This window comes from Trypanosoma brucei, chromosome 11, assembly GCF_000210295.1.
Source record: "Trypanosoma brucei gambiense DAL972 chromosome 11, complete sequence".
Classification (NCBI taxonomy): Eukaryota; Euglenozoa; class Kinetoplastea; order Trypanosomatida; family Trypanosomatidae; genus Trypanosoma; species Trypanosoma brucei.
The window spans coordinates 3,024,659-3,046,412 of NC_026744.1; the positions used below are offsets into that span (position 1 = coordinate 3,024,659).

At 49.2% G+C, this 21,754-nt stretch overlaps 9 protein-coding genes across 9 annotated transcripts; 8 read left to right on the forward strand and 1 right to left on the reverse strand.

Moving 5' to 3' along the window:
• Nucleotides 1-709: 709 nt before the first annotated feature.
• On the reverse strand, nucleotides 710-1,057 carry TbgDal_XI12780 (hypothetical protein, unlikely; the record flags this gene model as incomplete). Its single annotated transcript, XM_011782121.1, has 1 exon — nucleotides 710-1,057. The coding sequence occupies one exon, from the start codon at nucleotides 1,055-1,057 to the stop codon at nucleotides 710-712; it is 348 nt and encodes a 115-aa protein (XP_011780423.1).
• A 2,810-nt stretch (nucleotides 1,058-3,867) lies between these two features.
• TbgDal_XI12790 (hypothetical protein, unlikely) lies at nucleotides 3,868-4,197 on the forward strand (the record flags this gene model as incomplete). The annotated part of the gene is made up of 1 exon (XM_011782122.1): nucleotides 3,868-4,197. The coding sequence occupies one exon, from the start codon at nucleotides 3,868-3,870 to the stop codon at nucleotides 4,195-4,197; it is 330 nt and encodes a 109-aa protein (XP_011780424.1).
• A 4,218-nt stretch (nucleotides 4,198-8,415) lies between these two features.
• On the forward strand, nucleotides 8,416-8,778 carry TbgDal_XI12800 (hypothetical protein, unlikely; the record flags this gene model as incomplete). Its single annotated transcript, XM_011782123.1, has 1 exon — nucleotides 8,416-8,778. The coding sequence occupies one exon, from the start codon at nucleotides 8,416-8,418 to the stop codon at nucleotides 8,776-8,778; it is 363 nt and encodes a 120-aa protein (XP_011780425.1).
• A 47-nt stretch (nucleotides 8,779-8,825) lies between these two features.
• TbgDal_XI12810 (cullin 1, putative) lies at nucleotides 8,826-11,243 on the forward strand (the record flags this gene model as incomplete). The annotated part of the gene is made up of 1 exon (XM_011782124.1): nucleotides 8,826-11,243. The coding sequence occupies one exon, from the start codon at nucleotides 8,826-8,828 to the stop codon at nucleotides 11,241-11,243; it is 2,418 nt and encodes an 805-aa protein (XP_011780426.1).
• Nucleotides 11,244-13,491: 2,248 nt separating this feature from the next.
• Nucleotides 13,492-13,794, forward strand: TbgDal_XI12820 (hypothetical protein, unlikely; the record flags this gene model as incomplete). The annotated part of the gene is made up of 1 exon (XM_011782125.1): nucleotides 13,492-13,794. The coding sequence occupies one exon, from the start codon at nucleotides 13,492-13,494 to the stop codon at nucleotides 13,792-13,794; it is 303 nt and encodes a 100-aa protein (XP_011780427.1).
• Nucleotides 13,795-14,054: 260 nt separating this feature from the next.
• On the forward strand, nucleotides 14,055-15,419 carry TbgDal_XI12830 (A/G-specific adenine glycosylase, putative; the record flags this gene model as incomplete). Its single annotated transcript, XM_011782126.1, has 1 exon — nucleotides 14,055-15,419. One exon carries the CDS (start codon nucleotides 14,055-14,057, stop codon nucleotides 15,417-15,419), a length of 1,365 nt encoding a protein of 454 aa, XP_011780428.1.
• Nucleotides 15,420-15,590: 171 nt separating this feature from the next.
• On the forward strand, nucleotides 15,591-17,735 carry TbgDal_XI12840 (hypothetical protein, conserved; the record flags this gene model as incomplete). Its single annotated transcript, XM_011782127.1, has 1 exon — nucleotides 15,591-17,735. The coding sequence occupies one exon, from the start codon at nucleotides 15,591-15,593 to the stop codon at nucleotides 17,733-17,735; it is 2,145 nt and encodes a 714-aa protein (XP_011780429.1).
• Nucleotides 17,736-17,813: 78 nt separating this feature from the next.
• TbgDal_XI12850 (hypothetical protein, conserved) lies at nucleotides 17,814-19,859 on the forward strand (the record flags this gene model as incomplete). Its single annotated transcript, XM_011782128.1, has 1 exon — nucleotides 17,814-19,859. One exon carries the CDS (start codon nucleotides 17,814-17,816, stop codon nucleotides 19,857-19,859), a length of 2,046 nt encoding a protein of 681 aa, XP_011780430.1.
• A 972-nt stretch (nucleotides 19,860-20,831) lies between these two features.
• On the forward strand, nucleotides 20,832-21,680 carry TbgDal_XI12860 (hypothetical protein, conserved; the record flags this gene model as incomplete). The annotated part of the gene is made up of 1 exon (XM_011782129.1): nucleotides 20,832-21,680. The coding sequence occupies one exon, from the start codon at nucleotides 20,832-20,834 to the stop codon at nucleotides 21,678-21,680; it is 849 nt and encodes a 282-aa protein (XP_011780431.1).
• Nucleotides 21,681-21,754: the final 74 nt, after the last annotated feature.

The following is a 21,754-nucleotide window of genomic DNA, read 5'->3' on the forward strand; positions in this document are numbered from 1 at the left end:
AAAAATGAAGTAGTAATAGCCTTTTCTCCATTAGTTTTATTCGTCCATATGGCGAAATTGAACCTGTCACTTGCATATGGCCAATCTTTCTTCACCCATCGTCGGCGTGCGTTTTCACATTTACTGCCCATTTGTGTGTAAAGACGGACGCACGAAACAATGGTTTGCAGGACAACGAGGGAAATCAAGCCATACCATAGCCGCCTACTTTCTAAACCATCTCGTATCTGTTTGCACATTCAAGGGGAATGGTTATTTCCCACTGGCTGCTACAGTCAATGAATCGTAATAAAGACGCTACACGGGTATTGAAAGCACAGGCGAAAATACGTAGGACAACATCTAATCGACACAATCTTCGTGGCAATTATAGTCTTTTCCCTACAATGGGAAACGCACTCCGCATGGTGACCCGCATACAAACGCACGGATCTGAGTTTGTGCATGTTTGTTAAAAAAAAAAACAACAAACAAACTATGTTAGCCCATCATTTCAAAGCATCCATTTGCCGTAAGGAAGGTAAGCCCAGACCACGGTTTCCCCACAACTTACCGCCAACACGAAGCAGCCGCTCGCAGCCGCGCCCCAACGCAAACGCATGGGACCTCTCGCCCGTCGGGGCGTGAGAGATCCCCGTGAGTTTCGGTGGGCAGGCGGGGGTAACAACGTGAAAGCTTCCTCCGCCCATTTCTGGGCTATGATGAAATATTAGCTCCGCCACCCCTCCTGAAGCTTCCCTTCCGCATACCGGGCGCCGCTTGCTGCCACCGCGAGGAAATACGAATCACCGACGACATATCGGCGGGTGTGGTGGGGGAAGCCAGGGGGTGGACAACTAAACAGAGTGGTATCCCAACAAAGCGCAGCTGGCCCCCCGCCGTCCGACGCCGTAGCTTGCGAGCAAGGGGGGACCGTTACGGAGATGAGGAATGCTGGTGGTTCTTTAGTTATCCCATACATACGGGACAGCGGGCCCAGCGTCATGAAAACCCCTTTAAAACGCCTAAAGGGACGGAAGCAGCTACTGTTAGCCCCGAAGCACGCCCACAAGAGCATGGAGGTGCCTTGGAGGGCGCTCCGCAGACTGGCATGCAATTTCTTTGTCCTTTTAGTCGTGTTAACCCCTCACCTTTTCCTGTGGAAGGCGTGTCGGCTGCTGATCTGAACGAAGCGGTGAATGACCACTGCCACTCCCGGCGCTTGGACGAGCGGCCAATTAAGAGCATGACCTTCGCAAAGAAAGTTGGAGGGCCGGGGCGCTATATGGGAAAACCCCCCTCGACGACGTGAGGAAGCTGTCGCACACGATTGAATCTAGTTCCGTGAGTTTCCCATGAAGGTCCTTAATAGGTTTTGATTTCGCTCCAGAAGCTTACTTCGCAACCTTTGAGTGGTTGATGCGCTTTCGCAAAGATTGCTCCACTTTCACCTGTTAACATCCTCGCTCTTTGAATTTCAAGGGTCACAACCATTAGGTTTCGAGGAATCACTCAAAAAAACCTCTACCAAGCCCGGAAATTTCCCCTTCCAGGTGCTGTCAGAGGAAGTGCTGCTTCCGAGATGCGTGGTCCTTTGTTCGACCCCCTCCCGTCCCTCGAGAGGGTGTCGTCCACTCCATCTTTGGAGGAATCGGATAACGGCGCCCCCGTCCTTTACAGCGGAAGAGTTCCTCCTCCCAACGAAAGTTCTGCCCTAGCACCCAATTTACTGGCTAACGACTGGGAATTTGCCGTTCCGTGTTGGTATTGAGTACTCCCTCCACTTTAACCCTTCTTGATCGCCATGGCTGTGCGTCAGCTTTGTTTCGACCGCTTTGCAAAAAAAGAAAAAAAATGCCATCCCCTCCCGAGCCGTCCTCCGTGCTCCTTCGCCGAGGAAAAGCGTATTTTATCTGCCGGGGCCGGGAGCGCCTCTAGGAGAAGGAAAATAGCGTAAACCCCCTCGCCAGCGCGGTGGTAGTTGGGGGTGGCACTAGCTCAAACAGGTGCGGAGGTCGCACAAAACTTGTTGTAGGTTTTTTTTCGCGAGGATGGGCATCGTCTGGCAAAACCGAGAGGTGGCGGGCGCCGTTGCTATTGCCCCCAAAACTGGGAGACTTCAGTCAGCGGTGTAGCGATTAAGGATGCAACGCGTACGGTTGTCGCCGCCGCTCCTCCGGTTCCCAGGTTCCCTCTTTCCGAAAAAAAATTTGTTCAGTAAGGCAATCCCACTGGCAATTCAGACCTGCCGTCTCTTTGTTTCCTACAGTGAACCTTCGTTATTATTATTATCACTATAGTTGTATGTGTGAGGTTATCCGGAGTGCGCGTGACTCAGCCGAGCGTATGGACTTCGGAGAGGGGTGGGGAGTATGTGGCGCTAGTACCCGCCGTCAGCATCGCGTGGGCTTATTTTCTTCTGGGTCTTCTTCTGAGCAGTTACCCTGGATGAAAGGCTGGAGTGGCAGAAAAGACGTGTCCTTGATTTATGCGTACCACACCTGCCTCTTACATTTTCTGTTGTTGAATACGTGTGTGCGGGAAGACGTGGTGGCTACTTCGGTCTTCTCGCCGAGCACCTCATGTGCCTTGCTCGAGTGCTGAGTCTGCGCGGCGCGACGGGTGGGCAGTAGGGAGGGGGCTTGTACATAGAAAAAAAAACTAGAGCCACCGGATGCTCTTTGTGCGACCCTGGTGAAAGTGAGAAAGTTTCCAACGGTCTATTCTCGGGTTACCTCTTCTGGATATTTACCGAAGTAGGCCCGCTGTTTTTACATGTGCGTAGCGACGCTGGTTGCCGCTGCGTGTTTTGTCTTCCGTGTTAAGGTTGCGGTGGCCCAAAAGTCTACAAGCTGTTTGGAGGCTACTGTGGCGCACGGCGTCTGTTTCGTGGCCCTGTCGAATGTTGTTTTTTGTCATTTGTGTTGCGTGCATGTCGTGAGCGGTGGATAAAGATATGCGACACTTACAGTATATGCTGGTTTCAACAGGTAATGCTGGTGCCTACTAGGTCGTAAAATGTCGTTACGGGACCTTGCAAATTTTGGTCGGCGTCGAAAAAGAGGAGTGCCGAATGCAAAGGTGTTGTTGCACTAACCTTAGGAATGCGAAAATTTCGTGTTGAAGTACCTGCTTCATTCGCATACAGGTAGAGAATTGGTTGATAATACTTTCCGGCCACCGAGTTACGTCACTCTGTTAGAGAGCAGAGTTGATTTTTTATTAATGTGGCAATCGGGACATATATGGTACATGTCAACCCCTTGTTGCCACGGTGAGGTCTGTGACAGGTGTGCGTGCTGTTTTCACGTTAGAATCGTGTAATAAGTGTTTAAAAGGTTGGGAAATCTGACATTTCTTCCACCCAAATTCTCAAACGCGTTTCCTCGTATGGAATTTGCGTTGGTTTTTGGTTGATTTGTATACACAGGACTAATGTTTTTTGTACTCGACAGTGAGGGTTGCCGGAAATATCAGGATGGTGTTAATAACCCTCCCCCCATCAAGGATAATAAGCGAAAGGAGGGAGACGGGAGCGGGGGGCCACTTGCTGACTGTTTGGCCTTTGGCGCGGAGAGGGGCTTGACGAGGTACAATGTGTAGAAATTTGAAACTTTTGTTTTCTATCATTGGAATTATATATATTTCTCCGTGTAGTGAAATGATCCTTTGACGGAACTTGAAAGTTTTTTTAATGATCTCTCTCTCTGTTTTTGTGGAGTAGCAGCCGCTTTTCTTTCATTTACTTTGAATGTATTAATGTGCTTAGGGGAAAAGACGCTTACTCGTGTTTCCCTGCTGGTACACTCACCGACATTTTATTAGGACAAACACACCCGCGTATATAAACAAAACAATTTTGATGTTGCGGCGGTTGCTACTGAAACAATGGTGCCAGCCAAACGGTGGATGACTGGGATAAAACTTCGATACCATTGTGGAACGAGTAGAGGGGAAATAAAGTTGGTGCTACCCTATCCGTCCCAGAACTCTTTAGATCCACCCCGCTGGGACGACCCCATCTGTATACCATGGGATGTGATACCCAATTGGCACTCTTTTTGCATTTCCCCCCTCCAGGATAGGAGCCGGGGGCGTTTATCATCCTCTTTTAAAATTTCTGTTGATAGGTCTTCACCATTTTCAGAAAAGAAACAAAACAGTTCGTGCAGGCAGGGTTCCGTTCTAAGTCGCTTGGATTGGGAGCGGACTTGCTAAACGTGTCTGATTTCTGACACACTTGATGTGATCGTCACCGGAAACACAGACGTCTTGGCGATACTCCCCCCGTAACTGGCTGATTGTAGGTTGCACACATTTTGCACGGCTTGTTACCACGGCGTGTGAGGGAGGTGCGGTACTAACGACCATAGAAAAACAATCGAAAAAAAGGTCCGCCCCTTCGTTTGCCATGAGTGAGATTATGTGAGCTACCTCAGCGATCTTTCCTGGATTCAGTGAGAATGCGTATTGAATTCTATTGAGACCCTAGGGATGCACGGCGGTGTAATTGTCTATAGATGTCTATAACCCGTGGTACATTTCCAAGTAAGGTATGTTGAACTCATTCGTTTATCGGTCGTCCGTATAGCAATGGCCAAGAAGGGTTAAAAACTCAAGACATTGGAGCCTTCGCGATTGTGGTGTGGGGAATAATGACGTATACATGTACGTAATGTTCGACGGCATTTGGCCCATCTCAAAATGGAGTTCGCTTTGGTGGGTTCGGACTAAACATGGACTTAATTTATTAAAGACGGTGAGCAGATGATTTGTTGCAATACGTAAATAAGTTTCCCCAAGGAGAAACCTGGCGAATATTTTTGGCATGTGATAGCATATTAACCGTCAAATGTAACACCCCATTCAGCGGCAAAACCTCTTTCTGAAACCTTGCTCGTTTGTTTTACTACCATCACGCTCATATCCGGCCCTTAAGGGGCTGAAAGGTTTGCAAGCGGCTCCGTCGATAATTTCCTATCGACGTGGTCTATTCGCATAGCATGTGTTGTATCATACTGTGTTCATTTTTGTCGATGGGTGCATGTGTGTGGGTGCTTCGTATTTTTTCCAATTTTACTTCATCCGAGCAACGAAGTCAAATAACACCATTCGAAGCAAACTATGGAACCCCTGCGTTGTCATCGCAATTTAAGAAGTAGACTATACACGTGTAGACGCTAGCACCTTTTTTTTTTTTGGGGGGGGTGATTGATTGAAAATATTGTTGTTGACATTCCGATCGTTACTTTGGTTACCGGAGTGGCAATCCCGCCTGAAAGCGTCGCGCAGGTAAGCCTTTTTATCATTATGTATGCGTTTCGGTATATATATATATATTAGGCTCGGTACTTGCCGTCTCTGTTTTACTCGGGTTATGGCTGCTGCTACCCTACTGTTACCTTGTTATTTGTCAGCGGTTGGGGTCTCTTCATTTTTACAGTGGAGGTGCTTGTGGATAAGAGGCACCTACGAACTAACGTAGGTTTGTACCAATCACTCACTCATGCCATCTGCCATGAGGCGGGTGCTAGCGGAGATAGGCACGTCTTTCCCGTAGAGTAACCTGCGCTTTTTTGACTGCTGCGGTGTTTGGTTAGTGCAATCTACAAGTTTACGTGATTATTTGTGGTAGTTCCTTTTTTTTTTTTGAGGAAAGAAAAGTGTCTTTGCACCATAATGCTGTATCCAAGCTATTGCCGGCGCCATGGAAAGATATTTTCATATGTATATTACATGCAACTTAATTTCCAGGGAATGCGCTCAGTGTATGAATGCTGTACACATTCTTTTCTTTTTTTTTTTTTGCATTCTTTGCCTGGAGACAGCGGTAAATGTGAACTGCCTGAAAGTGTGTCTAGGTTATTTTTTCCATTCACTTCACCGCCCAACTCGGTGTGGTTGAGTTTCCCATGACCCAGTCGGTGTGATATCTGTTATTACATATTTTTTGCTACCATTTTGTTTCGCGTTTTCTACTTGAGCATGTTATGGCCATGACCACCAAAAGGATCAGAATTACCATTTCCCACTGTGTTTTTCTCTACTAACGCCTCAACGCCAGTGCCGCGCCAGCAAACGTCTTATATCATAGGGGAAGAATTGTTTGCAGTCTGAATCAATTGTGTTTGGGTAGTACTGGATCGTGCTCCTGTTTTCACATTTTGAGATGTTGCGAGTGAAAAGGATACCAAGGGACCGCTTACCTGCTTCTACTTACTCGGCCGCGGCTGTACGCCTCTTGTAAGCATATTCTTAAGTTGCTCCCTTTTCGTGTCTCGGGTGGGTGTTTAATGAAATCGGTTTACAAACTACTAGATTGCACTTCAGATGATAGGAGGGAGCTGGAACTCAAGACAGTTGGAGTGCCCGTTTCTGGGTAGCAAGGGGGGGAAATTGATGTTCTTTGTTCTAAGAAGTTGCTTTTGCATGCGGGATGGAGGTTCGACAAGGCTTCTGCTTTGCGGTAGAGGTTGCTGTTAGCACTGATTTCACTCGTACTTGGGGGGAACCCTGCCATTAATAAGCAGTATGTTTGAGGGAGCAGCTCATCTTTCTTATTATTGTGCAGTGCCCCGTTCCACCTTTCTGCTGGGTCCACGCAGTTCTCTCAGCAACGTGTGCGCGGATCTAATCCATAGATTCAAGGAACGAAGTCTTTTTCGACGGTCATAGCTGTTGAACTTCCGGCTCGGTTGGGTCACGAGCAGTGAATCGTGGTAGCGGTGCACCAGAGGTGTGGGTCTCTGTTACAATTTTAAAGGTTGCAATTGGTTTGCACGATCACATCAGAGTTGACACAGCACTTGCACTCCTGCTGGGGTCCAGGGTGTATTGAGTGACTTGCACCTTCCTGGTGCCGTCGGTTACCGGTTCCTGCGAAAAACTTTTTGGCACGTGTTGACGAACCCCGCTGCTGGTGTGTGGTGTTCTGTGCAAACTTTTTTTTTTTTGAGCAGCACTAATTTCCAGCCAGCTGAGGATCTTTTCTACAGCAAAGTGGGGAGGGCAGGGAGACCTCGTGCTGGGACTGATGAAAACGCGCTTTCTTAAAAACATGGCTAGTGTACCGCTCTCCTTGTTGTTCCGAAAGCGAGTATGTTTCGGAGTTGTCTTGCCTCCAGCCACATGATTTGCAGTGAATTTCAACTGCTAAAAACAATGTGAATGCCCAAGGCGCAACATGCTTGCTGTTCCGCCAAATAAACTAGTGTGTGATTGTGCTAAAAGGAAATGCAAAAGGATTTGAAACCTTACGTTCAGATCTTAAAGAACTGTGAGACCCCTTTTTTTCTGGATGGCACTCAATTACTTCCCTGGTTGGAGCAGTCACAGTTACAACCTAGCCAACTTACATGTCGTAGTACAAGCCCCCCTTTCAAGAAGGTAGCTCTGGGTTAAGCAGAAGCTGTTATGTGATGCCTGCTATTTATACCGCGGTTCTGACTCACTTCTTTTCGTGCTATCAACAGCGGTTTCTTTGCACTGGTCGACGACTAGTGTGATTTAACGGGAATTTGTTGTGGTAGGTAGCCGAAATTGGCTTCAGGTGCATCACGTAAAATTCCTCACCAGTTGTATTTTCGTCGGCACATCCTCGTCATCGGAATCTGTTGTCGCACTACCTTGAGTGGATCCGTGACAGAGTGGGTAATTTCCGGGGCGTTGTTCTGGTGCTTACTAGAGTGGGCTCGTTGTTTTCAAGTCAAACATATCTTCAGGATAAGGGGCGCCAATAGGCACGTGGCTACCCCCTCCCCTAGTGAGAGGATTTGTCGCGCTTTTGGCGGGTGTATCCAGCCGTTTTTTTTTTTTGCTGAACCGCTACGGCTCGTGGGGCTTGGCATTATGCTGGTGCCGAGTGCCTATGCTTAACAGAAGAGTCGGCAATCGTTAAGTGTCCCCTGTGTTGCTGAAGGAGGGGTCTTCTGGTGAACCGGCTCCGTTTCGCTAAAGTTTCCTTAGTTTTCGGCGGCGGCGTTACGTGGTCAGAAATTGTTGTGATTACTGCCAAGGCACTGCGGTAGTTGCTGTGTTAACACGCTCAGGGACTACTTAATCTTTTACTGAGCTGTGCGCTCTCGTGTTTGCACCGTTCTCCATGGGTTGCCTAACGGAGCAGCACTGTGTGCGGCAAGTCGAAGGTAGTAATTAGCCATGCAGGTGGGGAGATGCCACCCACACCAAGTGGTGATGTTACTGGTTCCGTGGGTGGTTATATCGACTGAAGCAAACAAAAACATATGGTTATAGTATCGGTTTTCGCAACTGTCGCTTCAGCTGCGGCGGCTGACGAGGCCCACAGGCTGTGAAGCACTCGTCGGTGTCGACCCTTTTTATCTTTCTTGAGACCGCACTTGTCAAACATTTCATCTTGATACCCCTACTTGTAGGCAGCGCGGCGCCCTTGTGGTTTGACATTTGGCACCACTAAACATGTGTGTTGTTGTCTCAGGGTTCGGTCCTCCGGCTACGTTTAACGGGGGTTATGTGAGAATGATAGGGGAGGGTTTCCGTTTTTTCGCCACCATCTGGGTGATGTGGGTGGTGGCGTTATCAGCTGAAATACAGTTGCTGTTTGCGCGCGCTGGCGTCAGCAAGGGGGGATATCGTTATGGTCTTAGTACTTTTATTATTTTACTCGCACAAGTGTTTCTTGGTACGGAATGGAGTCGTACTCTTCGTATCAAGTTTCTTACGCTTTACCATTGCTGCTTAAGTAAAGAAAAAAATAATCACCATTATGATCTGTATCTGTTTGTATCACGCTTCAGTGAAGGCTCAAGGTTATCTACGTAGTAATACACGTGTATATTGCGCGTGGGAGGAGAGGCGCTGGTAAACGGATGGAGCAGACCAACCATGATGATGTCAGCTCTGCTGAAGTTGCGAGGGCTTACTCAGGATCTTTGGGTGCATCATCGTTTCAGTTTACTCCCCTTTGGGAAAGCGTTGACTACGTTTGTAGTATTATACTAAGTTGGTATGACTTCCCTGATTTCAAAGGTGGAGAGGCGCTGCAACAGCTTGTGCGTGCGTACACAATCGTCTGCCGGTTAGTTTCTTCCCCTTGTACTGGGTGCCCACCACTCGCTAGACCCTCAGTGGAGAGAGATATTGTTACTGCTGCTGAGGTTACGCAGTCTTTGGTGGTTTATAGCCGTATCTGCGATATGATACGCAAGAGACTGGATACCGTAGTTGGAATGCGCTTCAGGGATGCTGCGGAACAGCCACCCCCACGTCTTCTGGAGGACTACATTGTCGAATGGAAGAGATTCATTACTTCCGTCAATATGCTGAAATTCGTATTTTCTTATCTCCACGGACCATGGCAGAAATATGGCGTACCACCTGGTCTCATGCAGTCCACTGAGGTAATTGCCCTCAACAAGTGGAGCGAAATGTTAATGAACACTAATTTTCAAGAGGCCCTTACCAACCAGATTTTTGAGCTTGTTGCCATGGATCGACATCACCATCCAAACATGGAAAGGGCTCAAATTCTTCGGGAAGTGGGCCATGCTTTGGGTGTGGTAAGTGACGCAAGGAGTAACTGGTATGTTACCCTTGTGGAAGAGCGCTACCTCCAACAATTAACCGATTTCTGTAAGCTTAAGACTGAAGAGATGAAACTGGGTGATGTTGAGCACTATATTGAAGAAGCCCTCACCATTTTCAGGGATGAGACGGAGCGCGCCATTCGCTTGCTGGCGCAGAGCTCGATACAGCCGGTGGTCCAACGAATAGCTGAGGTGCTCATCAATGACGAACTTTCATTCTTGGATGAGTTCATTTCCAGTGAAATAGTTAAAAATAGGGTGACTCAGCTGCGCCAGTTATACTCGTTGCTTTCACAAAGTCAAGTTGGACTGAGACATTTGAGGGATGAATTTAAAAAGTGTGTCATTGAAAAGGGGCGTCGTGAAATCAATGAGGCGTGCGAAAGGGCTAAGAACTCGAATACTGGCGTTTACCAAGTTGCCCTTGAAAAAGTTATTTCAGTGTACAGGGATTTTCAGTTACCAATGAAGGCCTTCGGAGATAAGGGGGATTTTGAGAAGGAGCTCATTGATGGGCTTCATAATGTCTTAACAGCTTGTTCCTATCTTGACCCCCAAAACATGTTGGGACGTGAGGTGGCGCGATTTGCTCACAACGAACTGATTTCCAGAAAATTGGGGGTCCGCTGCGAAGAAGACGAAGGAAATATGAATAACATTGTTATATTATTTCGCGTTCTTCCCACAAAGAACCTGTTTGTGGAAACATACCCTATGTACCTCTGCTCACGGCTCCTGTCTACTGAGTATGTTGTTGAAAACGAGCGGTTGCTTATACAGGAAATAACACAGACGGGAGAATGCACGAGAGATTTTATGAACAAGTGCGCAACGATGTTGAATGACGTGGGGGAAGTCAGTGAGAGGCTGTCAGAACAGTTTCGAGATAAGGCGGGACTGACGGATTTGAACTTCCACCCAACTGTCCTGAATAGTTATTTCTGGCCAAATTTCTTACCTGAACCCGAGATGGCTATTCCTGGTTACTTGCAGATGAAGTTGTTGGAATTCGGGAAGTTTTTTCAGGATGTGTGTCCGAGACGCCACATCAGCTACGTCAACAGGTTATCACAGGGTGTATTGAGGTTTAACCTTTCTGATGCTTCTCCAGTGCAAGGCTTGGACATCTGTGTGGGCGTCCGGCACCTACCGGTTGCTGAGTTATTCAACTGCTGTGCCGAATGGGAGCTTCAGGAGCTGATACAAAGTGTAGGAAATGATAACTCTAACAGCTGCTTAAGTGCTATAAATGATTTTGCGAAGCACGGTATACTCGATATTCACGAGGAGGGAGGTGTGACGTTGAAAAGCCACTTGCGGGAAGTTCTTCCAGGCTGCCGTGTTTCCATCGGACGCACGCCCGACATCAGGAACAGAAAGATAGTTTTGCATGAAACGAAGCTCGATCGAGAGACCAAAGTGGATGGAGCAGGTTCTTCTGATTTCTCACCAGAACGCTACGATGTTAATACCACCACAGAGCAGATGGTAGCATTGTCCACACAGGCCACGCTTATTCGTGCGTTTAAAAGTGAAGGGACTGCTTCTTTTTCGCAGTTGTTCGAAAGAGTCGAGAATGAGTCACCGGCGCACTTAAAGCCATCGATCCAACAGATGAAAGTAGCCTTGGAGTTTCTCATCAGCCGTGAATTCGTCCGAAGAAATGAAGACGGTACAGACACGTTTTCGTACGTTACATAAAAATTTTACTTTTGCGCATTGTTAGAGCTTCAGCTTGATGTTGTTACTGTTCGGCAGAGAGCTAGGACTTTTGACAGAGAGGTGGGAGTTGTGAATACGTTAGAGCGGATCAGGGTCTAGCAGGAAGAGAGAAGACCCCTTCTGTGTTTTTCACTTCTACTCGTCGACAATTTCGTCTCTACTGTGTTTCACATATCGTAAGAAAAGAGTGAGTCTGATCTAAACTGATTGCGTGAATGGAAGCAATTGTGCCGCGCCGAGTTACCTTTGAAAGGAGAGCGGGGAAAGGGATGAGAACGAGTTTTTGACTGCACTACTGCTTTTCATCATTTTCCTCACCGGAGGAATTAAGCCCCTTCGCCGCTGTCGCATTAACCCTAACTTCGAAGTAAGATCGCTAGTACACGGGTGCGCCTGCATACGTAACTGCCGTCTCTGTGTGTATTCGTGCTGTTGTGCACCCCATTTTGAAAAGGGGCGTTACTTGGAATCCAGCCGGGGGCTTGCTGCCTTTGAGATGCATAGGGAGAAGCAAGGCAAGGGAAATGTTTTTTACTAGTGGTAGATCTTTGTTTTTTTTTGCCTTTGCCAGCACCTGCTCTTTTTTAACGCCGTTTCATGACGTGGTACGATTCGTGAAGACAACCTTTTGACTGTTACTTCATCCGCGTTGGGTCGCTGGGGAAGTGGAATTGCGCAAACGGCCTTCCATTGGTTGTGGGTGTCGTCGAATTTTGTGTATGCAACCTTTACTTCTCTGTATGTACCAGGCCTCCGATGTTGGTTGTGTTTGACCGTGTTCGTGTATGCGGTTGGTGGGATTGTTAGGGGCCAATCGACGTGGGGGAGAGTGATGAAGGAAACCTCATGTGCGTGGTGTCAACATTCTAATGTTTGTAAGGAGAAGGAGTTGTGGATATGTTTTTCAAAGTATTGTCGTGGAGAAGCGAAGCAACAAGGCCCGTAATTGTGCTTGTTAACTGGTGTGCGTCTACGGGTACATTCTTTTGCCTTCAGTCCATGTTCATTTTTTTGTGGCCTCTCAGCAAGGGGGAGCGATGTGTCTTTCAAGAAAACTGCTTATCTTTACCCTCCTTTCCTGTATACTTACTTTTCCCTCCTATTTTTACACGTTGTAAGTCCTGTAAACGATTCGTTGCCCTACACCGGCATTGGGAGGCAAAGCGTCAACGCAAAGCAAGAGGAGGGAGTAAGTCTTCACAAAGTACTGGAAGGACACCCCGAGTTGTACTGCCAAGCTCGCAGGACTAGGCACACAATGACGCAGCTCCCCTCAGCAACCATTAAGCTCATAGAGATGCCGAAACATATGGAGAATTATGCCGTTAACTGTGCGCAAGACGGCTTTACGAAGTACTACACCGAGAAGGACGTAGCCTCTCATATCAAGAAGGAGTTTGATAAAAAGTACGGACCAACGTGGAACTGCTTCGTTGGACGTAACTTTGCCAGCTATGTTACCCACGAAACGAAACACTACATATATTTCTACATGGGGCAGATGGGTGTGCTTCTTTTCAAGTCGTCATGAGGACCTGTTATTGTTCCGCACATTCTACGTCAGTGCCTTCACCACCCTTTGGTGCCCAATGGACCAAAGGGTGGCATCACTGATGATTTTTGTTCCCCTTTCCCTTCGCTCCCGTTTAGTGTGTGTTTCGTTTCTTCATAGACCTAGAGTTGTGAGGAGTGTAGGACGTGCATTTGTCTCGGTTTCAGTGCTTCACCTTTCAGTTAAGACTGCTCTTGAAACTTACCCTACCCTTAAAGCCCCGTTTGTCGTCGTGTGATTAAGGAAACAAGAATGAAATGAAGCAAACTTTTAAAAAAGGGTGCTAAGAGGAAAAGGAAAACGTGAAAATGTATATGTTGGCCAGAACCGGAGGGGTGGCGACTCTTGCGACTTCTTCCCAAGTGGTCTTCCCCCTTCTGTGGCTTCGATTTGTTCTGTACATGTCGTTATTCGTAAATATTGTATATAGAATAATTCATTGGCTGCAAATTCTCTTGCGAGGAACTCATCTTCGTTCCTTTGGTTTAATAAGTGTTACATCCTGAAATTTTAACGGTTCTATTTGACACCCCCCCTTTTTTTTGCTTGTGACTCTTTTGGTGATGGCCTATAAGGTTTAGATAGCGGCACGGAAACGAGGAAAAGCTGCTCAATTACTTGCACATGGCTGATGGTAGACACTGTTTTCCCAAATAAAAAAAAAATTTAATTCACATGCAAGGCCTTGTGCGGAATGATGGCCGTTGCTGTGCAGTGAGGGAAACCAGCTGTAGTTGTGTGTTTGTGTGTGTGTGTTGCTCTCTTTCTGTACAACTTTCCGTAATGCTTTGGGAATGCCCGCGATTTTTGCTGTTGGGTCGGTGCTCCGGGAGAGACGTGGGGTGGGCTCCATTGGTTGGCAAGGATAACCTTCATGTTAGCCCGCGGGGCGAGACATGGGTGTCCACTCCCGATGGATCGAGAGGTCAGTTTCTCTCGATGGTGTGGCAACTGCGTAATTTTGGCGTTCGCAGTTAACTCTTGTTTGGAGGTGAAGTCACATGAGCCCCAGTCTTGTTTCACTTCCCCCCGCGCGGCCTGGCTCTGTCATTGACCACAAATATCCCTCATGAACTTTCCCCTTCAATTTTCACTGAACACACCCCTCTCCTAGTGCTCAATCGCGCGTGATCGTGACGAGAAACGGTTATGGCAGGCCAGCTGTGTGCTATCTGGTGGTTTTCTTGAAAAGTTCATACGAACTGTTATTAAAGGTTGCGCTGCCCGTCGGGGAGTCCATGCCAGCGATGAAAAATAATTGTGCCGACATACGGCAGGCAACAATTGAGTGGTTTCATACCAATCAGCGCCGCGACCTACCGTGGCGACAGACATTTTCCGACACAGATGCGTGCCATCCGGTGGTACCCGTTGTTACTCCTCTGACTGATCCCTATCATGTGTGGGTCTCAGAGGTGATGTCGCAGCAAACGCAGATGGACACTGTCATTCCCTACTTCAAGCGATGGATAGCGGTCTTTCCGGATATTGCCACTTTGGCTCGAGCCACAGAGGCGTCTGTCATGGCGGTTTGGTCGGGCATGGGCTATTACCGCCGCGCGCTGTACTTGAAAAAAGGCGCAGAACATGTCATGAAGCACTTTGGGGGCTCATTGCCAACTACTGCGGCTCAGCTACGTGCAATCCCTGGTATTGGCCTCTACACTTCGGCGGCTATTGCTTCCATTTGCTTTCGTGAAAGAATTATTTCAGTGGACGGTAATGTTGTGCGTGTTTTGAGTCGGTTGCGCTGCGAGAGAAATTTTGACCCCAAGTCCGCCAAGAGTATCAAAGAAGTATTCCACTGGGGGCAGGAAATTATGGGGGAGGGTCCTTGTGACCGCCCCGGGGACTTCAACCAAGGCTTAATGGAGATTGGAGCGAGGGTATGCAAACCGTCCGGCAGGCCGCTTTGTGAGGAGTGCCCGCTTCACCGTTATTGCGGGGCATACGCCGCAATGCAGAGCGGTGAGATACCTTCCATTGAGGGGGTCATTCCACTGAGAGCGAAAACACTCAAAAAGAAGAAAGAGCATGTTTTTTGCTTAGTTCATGAATTTCGAGAGAAAACGGCGGGTGACAGTGCGTTGAAGCGGCGCTTCATTGTTGTACGGCGTCCAGAAGAAGGGCTCTTGGGCGGTATGTTGGAATTCCCCTCCAGGACGTATGTTTCTTCACCTGATGGTGGTACTGACATAAAAGGGAGCAGAGACGTTACCGATGAGTTGCGCAAGAAACTTGCTGCTGGACACAAAAATGTAGTGGAGGTCGGGCATGTTCAGCACATATTTTCCCACATTGATATGCGTGTGCTGGTCTATCACGCTGTCTGGGATGGGCCGTCGTTGGATTGTGGTGGCTACACGAGGGGCACGGACCCCAGAGTTGCTGCTCGACGCCCTTCCGAAGAAAAGATATGCAACGCCCTGAGAAGAGAGCTTCGTCTGGACTCTTCACGCATTTCCGTGAAGACGGAGGAGGAGATAAAGGGTGCTGCTGCTAGTCGCTTGTTGCTGAAAATACTTGACAAGCTAACTCCACTTAATTCCGAAGGGAGGGTGCGAAAACCATCAACGGGGAAACGACCTAGATTGGCCGGATAGGAGTTTCCAATCAATTTGGCCGAACCGGCTTCTGTGGGAGGATATGTCGGAGCGGCGGTACTCCACCTGTGTTGCACGCACACAGAAGAAAAGGAAGACGTATACGCGTGAGCTGTAGTGCCCGCTGTGGTGCCGTTGGTGGATAGCGAGTCATTGTACTATTTATGTAAAATGGGAGACTTGCCTTCACCTCTTTTTTTTCTTTTCACCGTTTATGTTTGTCCACTTAGTTGCCGTTGTTTTCCTGCCTCCAACGAGCAAAATAGTATGCAGGCATGGTACCAATTCGGATACGACGGTTTCCCGTCTGGGGACGCACGGCGTCGCTTCTACTGCCAACGTGACGACCCGTGTGATAGCGAGGAGGAGCAAGAGGGGTACGACGGCAACGACCGACCAATCTACTACTATCCTATGCGTGACAGCGAGGAGGCTTCAATCGCAAGCGCCCCAATAGCGGAAGAGGAGGAGGATGCGTTACTACAGCAACTCCCTACAAGTCCGTTTCCGATTAATATATCTGTCTGCAATGAAATTTTGGGTAGGTGTGGTGCTGATGTTGTGCCACTAAGGACGATTTGCGGTGACACTAGTGCGGGGGAGGAGGTTTACTTCTTCGTGCATGGCGGTGCGTTAACAGCAACCGGACGCGTTACGAATGCATCGGAGGTGGTTCGTATCAAGGGATGCACGGGCGGCAAAGAATCGGGTGAAGCGGTGACTTCCGTGGCCACGGATGCTTCACTGGCGGAAGTTATTTTTTCGGTGTGTGGAGGCAATCCCATTTTTCACGAGTTGTACATGGGTACCAGTTCCTCCTCTTCACCGCCAGCGCGTTTTGGGCACTGCACGGTTGGCATCCAAGCCCCTCCTTGGGTTGAAGCGCTTTCTTCCCGTTGCCGCAGCGATTGTGAGTTGTATTTATCGTTAGTCATTGGTGGTGCCTTTGTTGACCAGGTTCCGAAGTCTTTCCACGGTGTTATTGCACGTGATTCTGTGCTGTGCGAACCATGGTTATGCGCAACAGTCCTTAAAGGTAACCTGGGCTCCCCGGGGGCCGATGGGATCCGCGAAAAGAGACAGCGGCCCCTGACTGAGGTATGTGAAGAACCTAAACAATACACACTGCATGCTCCCCTGCCTGGAATGACGGGACTCACCTCCACACCGCGATTATTTGCCACTTTAACACCATGGCCAGTTGCCCATCGTGATCCAATTATTACCTCCTACGCGTATATGGGCGGTAGTCTTAACGGTTGGGACCCGTTACCTTTATTTGGGCTGTGGTTGCTGCATGTTGACACTTTCAACTGGAGTGTTTCGGTTTCTTTGCTTGAGACGCTAGGCGAGGAACCACCTTCACGCTTTGGACACTCCGCTACCCTTGTTAATGAAAAGGAAATATATGTGTTTGGTGGCATCGGCACCCGCCGCACTTACTTGAATGACCTCATGGTTTTAAACTGCACAACGAAGGTATGGCGGGAGGTGTACGCACCTTCTTGTTTCTCCATACCTCCCCGAGCATTCCATAGCAGCGCTTTGCTTCCGGGTAACTGCACCGTAGTTATTGTTGGAGGTGAGGCAGAAGGTCGTCACGAATCTAGTGTCTGGAGGTACGATGTAACCCGTGGTGATTGGCGTTTGTTGTCATTCCCATTACTTGAGCGTGCTTTGCGCCCCCCTCGTGGGGCATGTGGTGCTTCCCAAACGGGCTGCACTGTCTCAGCCACCCGGTTGCTGTGCGAGCGGGAGCGACTAACATCAGAGGGGAAAAATTCACCCGACGACGCACGGCAAATACGCGTGGATCATTCTGATATGAGTTCGTCCAACCGACCCAGCAGTGGTGAAATGCCACGGTCGACGACATCGGGCGTGCATGTGACTAGCCGCACATTCTGTTCCTCTGGACCGTCGATGGGTGAAGATACCCCCAACTCCCCTCTAGGTGTCTACTATTTCGCAGCCATGCATGGGTCTCAGCCCCAGGTGTTTACTGTAAAGGATGGCACGTTGGTGCTGGGTGGCACGAAGTCTCCCGGCGTAGCTTCGCTTAGCTGGATTCCAGCACGGACCTACTCGCTTAAGGAGTGCGCAGCTCTATGGATTTGCACTCATCGGGAGGGATTTTTGGAGGAAGCGGGGTGCCGGCTCCGATCACCCTGTGATGAGGTTAGCCAATCTGAGGCATGCCACTACGGGAAGAGTCCGGTTGAGGGGTGCTGCGCTTCGTTAGTGGACCGCTCGCTTGCGGAGGATCAGCTTGACAAATGGCAACGTAGCGCCCGGAAGCGACTTCGTGGCCAATGAGGAGTCGACTTATCCCCTCCTTCGGTCATTTGTTTTTTCCACCTTGCTATCACCCGTTTTCTTTACCGTTAACGCACTATGGACATGGAGTGGGTCTATTTCCCCCCGCTTGTTGAAGCAGAGCTTCGCCTGTTCTACCCTTCAACGATTTTATGTTTCCATCTGCTTTACGCTGCCGTTTGCATTGGTTCGTACTATGCCTCTTTCCCCCCCTTTCTGACGACATCACAAGAGAAAACAACACACACAGACATGTCTAGTGACGCCACTGCTGCCGCAGTTAACTGGTCCCAGGGTGACGAGGGCGATACAGCTCTGGAGATATGCGTGCCAATTGTCCTCCCACAGTCGGGGCGTGCGAAGGAACTCACTGTAGAAGTGAAAGATCTCGCTGTTCTGCGGGTGTCACACCGCGACACGATCATCTTACAGTGGCGCCTCTACGAACCAGTGGCGGAAGAGGTCGAGTGGCGCGTGGAGAATGAGGGCTCCCTTCTAATCATGGACATGGTGAAACGGAGCTGCGCCGTGTGGCCCTGTTTGCTTGACCTCCCAATGCGTGCTGATGACAAGTTGCTCCGTTCAACAGCGGAACTTGACAATCTTTTCCGTGAGCACCACCCGCCACTTCCACCCGACCCTTCTTTGGAACGCAAAGGAGCTGGAGCTGCCGCCGTCGACAAGGTGGATGGTAACGGCGGTGAGGCAGGCACGGCTGCTGTGGGTGGGGAGGACGACCTCGAACGCCTTTTGGAGGAGGCCGCCGAAGAGGTTGTGGGAGAGGGTGCCGCCACTGAAGAAAATAACGACAGGGAATTCATCAACGCGGAGCTGGAAAACTGTAGGACAGAGATTGAGGAAATACAGAAGAAACTCGACGAAGTTATGAAGACTCTAGAGGATGGCGCCGATGGAGAAGCCAAACAACAGGCTCTGAAGCAGAAGACGATTCTGGAGGAGATGCTAAGGTTACACTTTGAAATTTGTGAGAAACGCCGCTTGCCATCCAGCCTTTCTGGCTTTATTGAAATTACCCAGCTCGACATACGTAAGTCGCGCGTTAATGTGGGTGAGCTGTCGGAGGAAGAAAGGGAGGAGTATGCTTCTGATGAGGAGCGCGCAATGACTGCCCACGAGCTCATGACAAGGGGCCTGCAGCATTTTGAGCAGCAGGAGATACAACCGGCTCTTCATTTCCTTCGTCTTGCGGCTCTTCATCACAACCATGACCAGAGTACTATAATCCTCCACAGCATTTACTCTCAGCTCAACTCACCTCGTGGTGCGTTCATTCTTCTGAGACGTGCCCTGCAGGACGATAACATCAGCAGCACTGCGAACCTGAAGGTTGCCGAACAATTTGACGTAGGTGCCCGTCACTTCCTTCCTATGTTTCCCGCAGCGCTGTACTTCTATCAGCGCGCTGCAAAGGCTGGCTGCGTCAGTGCGATGCTTGCAATTGCTCAACTGTATTTGCGTGGTTGTACCTCATCCACAATGCTTTCCGCCAAGCAGATTGAAAGGCTAAGAAACACTGATATGTACCAAGAGTGGTTACAACGTGCTATTGATCGAGGATGTGGATCTGCAAACTTTGTGAAGGGCTGCGCACATCTCAAGGGTGAGCACGGCTGTGTGAAGTCGTATAAATTGGCCAAAGAATATTTGGATAGGGCTACTGCAGCCCAACCTAAAATTGCACAGCGGGCTCCACAGGTCTACGTTATGCTGGAAAAGTTACGACAGGAGGAGGAGGGGGTGGCCTCACTGAGCGCATCTACATCGCTCTCGCTATCGAAGGGTAATTATGCCAATGGCCGAGCCGGTACAAATGGTGACGGTGACGCTGTTTGTGTGACCTCATCCGTCGAAAGACTGAACAACATGACATCAAAGCCGTATGCCTCAGCGTCCGCAGGGCCGGGGAGGCTAAAGAAGGGCAATCAAAGGTCGGGTGCAAAAGCATTCTGGGAGGGTGCGGTCACGACCGGGCTGACACTCTACAGTCTATACACGTTGGCCTTCCCCGTGCGGCTGCTGATCCTTCCTCACATCTACACACTGTTGAGTCATGTAGTTGACCGCGTTCCATGGCTCGCCGCCTCACAACCTCTCCAGTTCTGATGATCAAGGAGAGGGTAGGCATTTGTCGCACTGCAACTTTTCACATGCGCTATTGCCCTCATAACATTGTGCATACCTGGTCTACCTGTTTGTACAAAGCGGGAGTGGGCGAGGAGGATACTGGTGTTACCAGCGGCTGATCCCCCCCCCCTACAACGGAGGCAAGGGGCAACGACAACAATCAGGGAGCATTTCCGCATTTCCCTCTTTTACCACCATCACTATCATCAGCGACAACATCACACTCATTCTAGCCTGACGCTGAGGAGTATGAATGATTGACGAAAGTCAAGGTAGTGATAACCGGAGGGGGGTAGCAAAGAAAAAAAAAATAATTCGTTAGCTTTAAAAGGGGCTACCAGGCAAGAACGGACGTGAGTTGGTGATAAAACGCGTTAGTCGGAGGAAGTAAATAAGGATGCGATTTGACACTTTTTTCTTTTTTAATTATTGTTAGGTAACAGTTATCAGCGCGAGAACGTCCCCGGGAATGGGCACAATATTTAGCTGCGTCAAACATATGAGGTCTGATCCAGGGAGTTTGCACTGGCGACGGCAGGAGGGATAGCGACTGGTCGTATTGTTGTGCTGCGTGTGCTTTCTCTTTCAATATGGAAAGTGCCCGTGCAGCCCATAGGGCGGTGTGAGTGCAATCTGATGGGTCATGAGATCACAATGGTTTTCCCACAGAAGCGTGTAGGAGTGAATCAGTCTTTGCTTGTTTAGCTCTTTACACCCCTAAGGCGTGCTACTTTATTAAGTTGTTTCTTTTTTTCCTTCCAGAAAACAAATAAAAGAATATGTGGATTATCTGCTGTCCTGATTCGTGCATGATCTTGCCCGTTCTTACGGCATCTCTTTTCCTTTGCGTGATTGCTATTTTTCGTTTTATCTCCCTTACTTACCTTCCTCTCTGTGGGTCCTGCGGCTGAGAGGGTGCTGCAAGCCGCTTTTTTTTCTTTACGACGCCAAATGCGTCGTTTCTGCACTGCTCGTGTAAGTAGTTATGTTAAGCGTGCGCCACTCCTGCTTCCCCGTGGTGGGCGGCGCTGGAGATCGGGGGCAGGAACCACTGCGGATGGCGGTGGGGAAAAAGAATACATAGCGGACTCTTTTGAATCCACTGCCGGTTCTAATGCGTATGCCGCGATGGAATTAGCTGCTGAGGCTCGGAGGGAGATTCACGAACTGTGGCTGTCGGCCGAAACAGCACTTGAGAGGGAGAAACGTGTTCAGCAGGTGGCGGCACTTATCGAAAAATACAAGTTAGACCCCTCTACACCGCGGGAGGCAGATGTGAGCCGGGGATTAGGTGATGCTTTTGATCGACTGCTCCTCTTGTGTCTGCCCCTTGGCAAAACAGACGCTAAAGGAACTGATAACTTGGAGCGACTTATGCACCTAGCTGGGAGGAATGGTAGGGAGCTTTCTGTGCGGACGATTCAACATTTGTTTGCTCGTACGGACTCATTCGCGGAAGCGCTCGCTGTTTTCTACACCATGCGGCGATGCCATGTGGCAATGAATATGGAGGCTTATTATTCCATGCTTTACTCTTTGCAACGGCTCGAGGAGGAAGGGTGGGGGCAACACTTTCGCAACGAGTATGAGGAAAATGGAGCCCCTTCTGAGCAAGCGATGGACTTCATAGTGAAGGGCATCAGTAACGCTTTATTGCCGGAAAACAAGCCGTGGCTTGGTCGTGTGATGTTCCAGGACCGGAATGTGCCAGATCGAAGGTATGACACGCGTGACTTCGATGAGCTGGACACAGCATGGACACAACGCTATAAAAGTGGTACGCCTGCCGGTGCCCATTGATTTCCGTTTGCCATAGGATGATTGAATTGGATGGAGCCGATAAGGCAGGAGAGGCACTTCGAGATTGTGGCGTT